This window comes from Anabrus simplex, chromosome 4, assembly GCF_040414725.1.
Source record: "Anabrus simplex isolate iqAnaSimp1 chromosome 4, ASM4041472v1, whole genome shotgun sequence".
In the NCBI taxonomy this organism is placed as follows: Eukaryota; Metazoa; Arthropoda; class Insecta; order Orthoptera; family Tettigoniidae; genus Anabrus; species Anabrus simplex.
In genome coordinates, this window is record NC_090268.1 from 346643761 (window position 1) to 346653454 (window position 9694).

Genomic DNA, 9694 nt, shown 5'->3' on the forward strand with positions numbered 1-9694 from the left:
AATACTGTAATTAAAGACTACTCAGATTCTGAAATTGCCCGTACAGACATTACATTATTATTAATTTTCAGATAACATTTTTCAGGGGTTAATTTTGGAAATAAATTTGGTGGCAAAAAGGTTCTTATCTTAGCATCCTTTGTTGTTATGATACACAATTTATTAGCTTTCATTCTATTTTTGGTGTGCTAAATTTACAACTAATTCCTGTAGGAAAATCATTTCCCCCTTTCCTTTTTCTTTTTGTCAGTGATTTTTATATATGATGAGTTGGCCCTACTTATTTGCCTTGAGAGAAAGGTAGGTTATAATATTGTCACGAATACATGTATACATACTGGTATTTAAGGAACTAGCCTGTGATGGACAAGTGGTTGACATGGTGGGTAGGATAGTACCATATAAGATGAAAGCGAGTAAATGTCGAACTTTCATCATGTTGTATATAAAACAACAATCTGTTTTTTGAAGAGGAAGAGGAAGCATACTAACATTTTACGAATACTGGCGTACTATTTTAATAAATAATTCGCATTACATAATTCATCCTCATCGCTGGTCATAATACTGAATGAAGCAGAAATAGAACAGTTTTCTGAGATCACCGATTTGATTCTCTTGTCACATTTCGAAGCCCCAGCACTTCGCTGACAGTTTAAGTCGTTGGATTACATCAAATATTAATATCTGGTTTGACTGCCTGATCATTCCTTCACATGAAGAAGGAGAAGGAGAAGAAGAAGAAGAGAGGAATAAGAAAATAAGAATAAGAAGAAGACTTCAATTTTCTACTCGTGCTGTTGTCTTACTTCTTATGTTATAAAAGCATTTCCACTGCATTTACTGTAAGATAAGTCAATTCCTCTTATGAGAGTAATTCAAATGACATATTGCAGCAGGAATCAGCAGGCAGATGACTGAAGCTAGGAAATGACCGTATTAAAAACATATAGACTCTTTTTTTAAATCTTGACTTTTTTTGAAAACCTGGGTTCCTCTGTTCGTGAAGCCTATGTATATTATTGTTCAGCAGATTGAACACTGTGCTTTTGGGTAGCATTGCAGTAATCAGATAATGGGCTGGCCGTCTCTATTAATGCTCTCATCAGTTGAAATCATTTTTAATTATTGAATGAAACTGATGACTGAAGCACATCTTTTACCACTAATAATTTGTAACATTGCATATTTTTCAATCTTTTTGGTATATATTCTTCATTAGTGGTCGGTTCGGAATTACAATTTTAGAGGGATTACGCTTGGTATTTGTGGTAGCAGGTGTGGATTCCGATCATCAGTTTTAAAGCACTGACAAGTTTTATTTTTGTGTTTCAGTTTGCGGAACATGTATTCCGAACATTTGATGCTAATGGAGATGGAACAATAGATTTTCGAGAGTTTTTATGTGCACTCTCTGTAACATCGCGTGGGAAATTGGAGCAGAAATTGAAATGGGCTTTTAGTATGTATGACCTGGATGGCAATGGCTACATCTCACGACAGGAGATGCTTGAAATTGTTACGGTAAGAATTTCTTATGCTCTATATAACATGCTGAAACAAAATGTGTAGAAATGCAATCAAAGAAAATGTTTAACTTGCTTCTCTTAAATTAACTAATTGTTATGCATTTGCCAATACCAATACTATATCTCAAGATAACATTCTAGGCTATCTATAAAATGGTGGGTTCCGTTATGAAGATGCCTGAAGATGAATCGACTCCAGAAAAAAGGACAGACAAGATCTTCCGCCAGATGGACAAGAACAAGGATGGAAAGCTATCTTTAGAAGAATTCATTGAGGGAGCTAAGAGCGACCCGTCCATCGTCCGACTGCTGCAATGCGACCCGCAAGCACAGTGAGGGGTTCTGCCAAATATTTTGAACAGTAATACATTATACATAGCAGTCAGCGGGCGTTAACGTTGACGGGGATGTGATTCTCTGCCACCTCAGCCACTTGCCCCATCATGGCTAGTACAACACATTCTACAAGCTGTGTATTGTGGGGTTCTGAAGGAACTAAGAGTTAGAAAAGTGCATTGCTAGTTCTATGAGTATGCGTAGAGCGAGTAATGTACTTCCAGTTCCTTATGTTAGGTGGTTCTGCCAAATTGAGAAAGCAAATTAAGGCAGGAAACCTTAGAATGGTTTAGAATTTATTTAATTTAATGAAAGAGGAACAGTATTGAAGTGTGCAAGGGACATTTGCAGTTTGAACTATAAGGCATGAGTATAAAATTATGGTTTCCCTTCTCCTGGGTGTGTTTGAAGAAATGAATGCTCGTGTTGTTGACTATGAATATGCGTGTTTATGCATATGTGTACATGTATGAAAACTTCCACATATTGCCCACAGCTAATTAATTCTCTAATAATTGTTTGCAAAAAAGAATTTCCCAATTTCAACACAGAACATCACTTGATGTACTCATGCCCTTCTTGCTTCTGATTTTTAGCATATAAGATAAACATTCATTTCTCCCTCCTTTACTTTTTAGCTTCCATGGATGTATCACAAATGTTTAAACAAATGAAGTTGGTAATTTATGAATCTTGCATGTTTTGTGTGAATTTTTCAAATCCATTAGATGTTTTTTCTAGATGAGGTTTGAAAATATGCCATATTTTTGTATACACATTTCTAGACAGGGCAGTTTAATATTAGGTCTCATTCTATATCAAAACTTGCATTAAGAGATGTTTGATGCTGTAGTTAAAACTGACAGAATGATTACAATGAAATAAACAACCAAACCCTTTCAGTAACACCTTTGTTTTTTGTATGATACATTTTGAGACTCCTATGTATATGTGTGTGCGTGCATGTGTGCGCGCGCGTGTGTGAGCGTGTAATCATCCATTAGATTAACCGAATACACTACATTGTTTATTGCATTAGACATCAGAATTATTTTGTACTAGACACATTTAAAAATAATTTCTCACTGATTTCTCCTTTTAGTCATGGATGATTATTTCAGAATTTAAAGTGAAGAAAATTAGAATGTTTAGTCTGACAACTAAATATATTTAAAAATCATTGTTAATATAGTTGAGGTTCGTTTAATCTTTGCTGGTGAATGAGCAAAATTAATTGAACCATGAAGAAACAATGCCTTAATTTTTACCAAAGTAATTGTTATTTTGAGTATTAAATATACACATATTGTCATTTTATATTATGAAAAAAAAAAAATTATAGGAATGTTACAAAAGAAACCTGAATTCATTATTCATACCATGAAGACGAGAGATAGTGTAAATTCAATATTACATTGTAGCCAATTCCTGGTTGATTCTTTGTCTGAAAATTAGGTAAACGCATGCTGACTGTTAAATTTAACCCATTTGTTAGTACCTTCATTCTGGTAATGGTACATTAAGATTGTTATTCTTTGTGCTATTTCTTGTGCATTTTTTAACATCAAGCAAAAAGCATATGTAATTTGAATAAAATATGTATTGAATTACAAATTTAATTTTGAAATTATGTCTGCAAATTTTGTATAATTTGTACTAGATTGGGTCAACCAATTTGATCACTGAAAGAGACTCAGCACTGCACCTGTATTTGTCCATGTTCCTGTGTGTGAATACCTTCCATATCTCCTCTAGTTTGTTATAGTGACAGATTTCCTTATGTTACTCATTCATTCAGCAGCAGGGACTATATGCATCCAGTGCTGCAGTAAGGAGATTTTGGTGCCTAAGACTTAGGCAGGAATAAATGTATCCATATATCCTTCATATTAGCTGTTGCATCAACTGAAATAACAATCATTATAAAACTATTTTGTGTGTGCCAAATCATATGTGTATTCAGCTCTACAGAAATTTCAAACATGGCCAAATATGGTATTGAGTTTAACTGAGAAAAATTATGTACCAGAGTATGCAATCATTCTAGTTGTAAAACTGACAAATTTTATCAATTTTAGAAAAGTTATCTTATATCTGCTGTGTTAAAATGGTGATTTTTAATTTTTTTTTTTTTTTTTTTTTTTTTTTTTTTTTTTTTTTTTTTTTTTTTTGGTACTTGGAATAATTCAGTGAAGGTATACTAGCTGCATATTTGTTTTGTGAATGTTTTGTACTAAACAGCTTGAGATACAAAGCTTGCTCGCCATTTAATAAATTTTGTATGAATGCTATGAAGTTTATAAACAAGTGTGTTTGCATGGTACATATGTATAAAAGTGTCCTCTGCATGTTCTTGCTTTGGTGCTCGATGCAGTTGGCCTACTCATTGCTCCTTCATTTCCCATCAACTGCATGCTGCATTGTACACTATTCTGTAATATCATTATGTTTGCTACATATGTATATGTATTGTTGATAACTGTACATCAGACTTAAAACAAAATATTGTAACTGTATGTTAGATGTTTCTATACACATATAACATTTTTCCTTTCTCTCTTTCTCAGGAAAAGTAAAAGAGAGTGTTGGAAACAATTTTCAATATTTCTGTAAGTTAATTACAACTTCAGTGCAGGACATGTGGCATATATATTGTGTTTCTTTCTTATCATTTTAGGTGTGATTAAAAAAAATATATGTGTGTTGCCTCCATTTTCCGTTAATGGATTTGAAATTGACAGCAATACTGTTATCTCAGTTTTGTGTTACAACTGACTGATTTTCTTACCTTCAGTATGACTGCAGTGGAAAAGTTAAAAAGCAACCATTCAGTAAAAACACTTTTTTGTAACTCTCCTAGTGAAAACAAAATTAGCTTCTTGTGTAATCCAGTAATGAATGCTGTGTATTATTAATTTGTTTGATTTTGTTTCAATAGGTTTAACTTCTCTGAAGCTCTTGAAATTCATGTTATATGGTTTGTATTCATGGCGGCATGAATCTTTCACAATTAATGGAAGCATAGAAAAATTTTCTCTTTATATAAATCTTGAGTGTGTCCTCTGTATGAAAGATAAATATGAGCTCACATTTCTAGAAATTGCTTTATTTGCTTTGTTTTTATGATTCTGAAGTGCATTAATTCTGCTATGAAGTACTATCATTCTCGAGATTTTCAGTTATCTGCAGTTCAGTAATTCTCTTTGAGATATGATCTAAAACATAAACTTACCACACAAACATACCCAATATACAATTTGGTAGAAGTGAAAAAATTTAGTTAATTAAAAAATAGCTCTCATGTTCTCTTAACTGACATATGATAGCTAACAAAATTTTATTCAATATTAATATTTATTTTCTTGTCAGAAGATAAAATCAGAGATGATGGGTTCTATAATTGACTTCAAGATATTCACAGAAAGTGCAAGGGTCAGCCAACATTAAACTACTCAGGGATTAAATGCTAATTTTAATGCTTTATAGAACTTATGATTAGATATTGCATATTTTATCTGAATTTGTTTTTGCTTGTAAGATGATGATCATTTTATGATGTAGTGCAAAGTTAAATTAATACTGTAGGTAATTTCTCAACATGTTGTTTACCAGAACTCTGTTTCACTGGTGGAAAATAATTAGTTGTCAGTTATATTTTTGCCAGAATATTTTATGGGTGGTGAGGTAGTGTCGAGAGGAAGAGCATCAGGATCCGAATGCTGTCTGAGATATTCCAACAAAATTATACATTTTGTGTTGTGTCTTCCCCACGTGAACATTTATAATTGGATACTTTAAGTTAAGGATCATTTCTATGCATGCCAGACGTATAAGAGAATTTTGCCGTGTTACACTTTGTTTGGCTGACCCCTTATAAATAAATATTTCATCTGTGTTAATGTATTAAAAGAAGGAAGTCTAGTAAAATATGATAATTCTTGTCATATTGAAGGAATTTGGTCATTCCCTTGAAGGATAAGAATTGGTGAGAGTCAGAAGATAAGAACCAGAATGGGAAGGCAGATCATATACCGTACTGTATTTTACACTTGGATATCTAATATCTTCTGACCTCTTGTGGTCTCCCTGTAAATTTTCTAGTAATAATAATAATAATAATAATAATAATAATTTTCTAGTGAATCTATGATTTTTATATCAGTAAATATATTGAAGCACTAAGTAACATGTCACCACTATTTTATTTTCTGTTTTCAAGAGAGCCTCAGAGAGTGTAATGCTATTTTACTGCTTGTGAAGCTGCATCTCATAAAGACTGCAAGTTACAAGTAACTAATCTCTGCCAGTTATACGTTTGGTACTGATTTACTTCCTTCAAAGAATCATTCAGCTAATAAGTATGAAGTGTCTTCTGATGTTCACCTAGTATAACTTAATTTCTTGCCTTTAAATTACAGTACTCGTTTAGTGCCAATTTTCAGTCAGTGTCATCCCTTTAAAGGATAACTGCAAGTTTGATAAAGTTTGGGGCATTGTTAATACAAGGCCATTAAGATATTTCTTTCATTGTTTTTACTTCCCTGCAGAGTGAAGGGCATGTCTAGCAACTTTTGAACACCTAGAAGAATTTCTGTCTTTGAAGTAACCTCTCTCTTATTGTGTACCAGTACTGTAATTTTAACATGGTTTAGATAAGCTGATGTACTGAATCATAATTTTAAGGTTTACATTGTACTCAAATTTAATCAATGTGTTGTGTATGAAAAGTACAGTTCTGGAAGTAATAATTTTAACATGTTTATGAAGTATCTAGAATGAATTTCTTTTTATGTAGGTATGGCTACTTTAAATCTGATTTTAAAGTTTATAATTAGGAGTAGTCTCTTTCATTATGTTACCGGTACTTAACAGAATTAACATTAAAAGTCAAAAATATATCTTCATATTAATATTTCAAGAGTAAAGGAAATTATGGACACATTCCATGATTTTTTCAATTTTTTTTTTTTTTTAAAGTAGAATATTACTTGATTATGAATAAATCACTGTCTTCCAAATGAACAACTTTGTTTTTACTAGATTTACTTTAGGCTTCTAAAACTGAAGACATATTCTATGTTGAATTAAATCAAAAACATTATATACTAAAAGAGAGTAGATTTACTAGATATATCATTATTGTCCATTGATTTCCTTCACATTCAATATGCCAAATCTGTATAAGTTAACTACCAGTGCCAGAACAAGGTATACAGTTTGCTTACTATATTTGTGAAAAAGAAAACAAACCAACAAAACCTTATAATGTAGGGACCTTTTCTAAATTTCTTTGATGATAACCACTTTCAACAGAGTGAAAGTGTTGTAGAATTGTTGCTGAGAATATTGTTAAAATAATGTGGATCATTACTAAACTAAGTGGCTTTAGTTTGAGAAAGTGAATGCTGTTTTGCACTTTGGACAGAAGACAACTGTCTTTCAGTAATTATACTCATTATCAGGAAAATTATGACATCTATGATGATGAGTAAACCTCAGAAATTAGACTGCTGTAGTAAGAAAGAGTTGGATTAAAGATCTTTATGATTATAGGTAAAATAATTAACTTACAGTACTGTTTTAGTTTAAAAGAAAGTTAAGGAATTTTATCTCATGCAACAACAAAACATCAAGAAACATTGTACAAAAAAACAATAGTAAAAGTCACTAAAGAGTCACTTAAAGGGTGTTCAACCATGGACAGCATAGTTACTAGTTGTATGTAGGACAAGTAGGCCTCCTGCAGTCTTCTTTATTGGGCACTCCACCGTAATATGTGTCTTGTAGTATACTTGGCCCCCTTGGATAGGGAGTTGCTCCTTAACCCCAATCAGTTTAGAGTGACATGGCTCAGACCATGATTTATCCTGAATCTGGCAGCACATTTTTTTTGAGGGAGGTCAAATCTGAACTCCTCCTGCATGGTATTGGTCACCAGCCTGCCATTCCTCAGGCAGTTGTCATGCCACTGTCTCTTCCATTCATTGTCCTTTTTGCCTTATTTCTTATGCCAGCCACCTGGATTTGAGTCATGTAGCTGGAAGGCTTTGCAGGTTGGTGTGCAGGAGAACACACTCATTGTGCAGCATTTTTTGCCATTAGGCAGCACTTGCTGCCTGATATTTGGCAGTCAGATATTAGAAAGGACCAAGAGCCAAAGGAGGAAAAATAAATGGCATAAAGTAATACTAGTGGTTTATTCAGCAACTACTGCAGTTAAAATGTAAGGTTTCAAGGTACGTTAATGAAACTGCAGTTGGTCTTTGTGATCTAGTTGTTGACCTTGGAAAACTCTGGGCTCAGTTTTTCTTAGATGAATTTCTGTAAGATCACCTGCTCTGTGGGGATGTCCCCTAGCAGATATGGCAGTATATCTACTGTATTTGTATACTTTAAATGACTAATGTAACTCCATTCCTTTTGCTTCCCTAACCACAAAAGCTTTACATTTCTCTCGTAGTTTTCCTGTTAAGGACAAAAACCATGCCTGCTTGTTGGCTTGTTTATTTCTCCTAGAACTGCCACTAATGTTGATCAGTTTGAATGTTTAGAGAATTTTGTCAAATGAACACCTAAGGTGTTCACCAAAATTCTGTTACATCCCAACAATAATGTCATGAGATATTGTGAATTTTTCCTTTTCAAAAATCAACCACTCTTAGTTGAGGTCGAGTCTACAGTTTTGCTTACATGAAACTTACAAGAACCTGCCACTGCCATGCCATAACTGAGAGCAATGGTAGCTATTAATCAGAAGGGAAATATCAGTATCCATGTTTTACTTGTATTCGGCCTAAACTGACTTTTAGTCTGTCATTTATGTCAAGGAGAAGTGAAATGAGAGATGTACAGAAGACTTGCTGGTTTAGTAATCAGAAATGGAAACGAATGATTGAGAGGCACTTTATTTGATACCTGTTCAACCATGAATGTATACAAGTATGACTGGTTTGGTGTCTTGTACAGGATACATTCAGTCTTGTAAAGATAACTGAGTAGCTATCATGATAGAAAAAATAGCAGCCCTGATTAAGGAGTATTATCGATGATAGTAGTACTTATTGTACTGAACAATTAACATCCAGTAACTGCTCACATTGATTTGTGAATCTGGGGTCCAAAAGACTGAAGGGATTGGGTTTAGTTCAGTTTAAATTTAGGATATTCACTGCTTATATGTTCATCAAATGGCTCTCCTGAATGGAGAATCGCAAACTATTACTTTCACTCATGGGATTCCAGTTATACAGCTTCAGTTCTTGAACTAACTCATAAAGCAGCCTGTTGATTCAGAACATTCAAATGTTTATTTTATTTTTGTATGTTTAAGCAGAGAACATGGATTATAAATGTCTTGCACGAAATGATGTTTTGACCTCTGCAGTGCGTTCTCATCTCTTGTCTTGACTTCTAATTGTGGCACGGTAATGTTTATCCTGGTCCTATTAAAGTCCTTCTTGATGACTATTTTGTCACCAAATCGAGCTGCTCGTCTGAGTGATATGTACAATTTATGAACTTCATCGTGTAGTTCCGTATTGATACAGTTAAAATTAAGAAACAATGTTAGGTTTTGATCCACCCGATCAGTACACATCACTTTATAAGTGAACTATTTAATTAAAAACATATTAAAATATTAGGGACATGTTTCATCTCTATTTGAGACTTCATCAGCCATGAAATCACATGGTAGTTTACAAAAACAAATATGAAACTGAAAAAATGGAAGAACCCAATGTTTTTTTAAGGACTATTTGGGAAATGCAAAAGATATAAATATATATATATTATTTACACAAATTGACAACATTCAGTCTTGTGAAGAT

At 33.2% G+C, this 9694-nt stretch overlaps 1 protein-coding gene across 1 annotated transcript in view; it reads left to right on the forward strand.

Moving 5' to 3' along the window:
• The window catches only part of Nca (neurocalcin homolog), a 34006-nt gene extending 30092 nt beyond the window's left edge, over positions 1-3914 (forward strand). The window contains exons 3-4 of the mRNA XM_067145749.2: positions 1336-1524; positions 1671-3914. Coding sequence (XP_067001850.1) covers positions 1336-1524; positions 1671-1865 — 384 coding nt within the window. The 3' untranslated portion in view covers positions 1866-3914. The remainder of the gene's footprint in view (positions 1-1335; positions 1525-1670) is intronic.
• The last annotated feature ends 5780 nt before the right edge of the window (positions 3915-9694 follow it).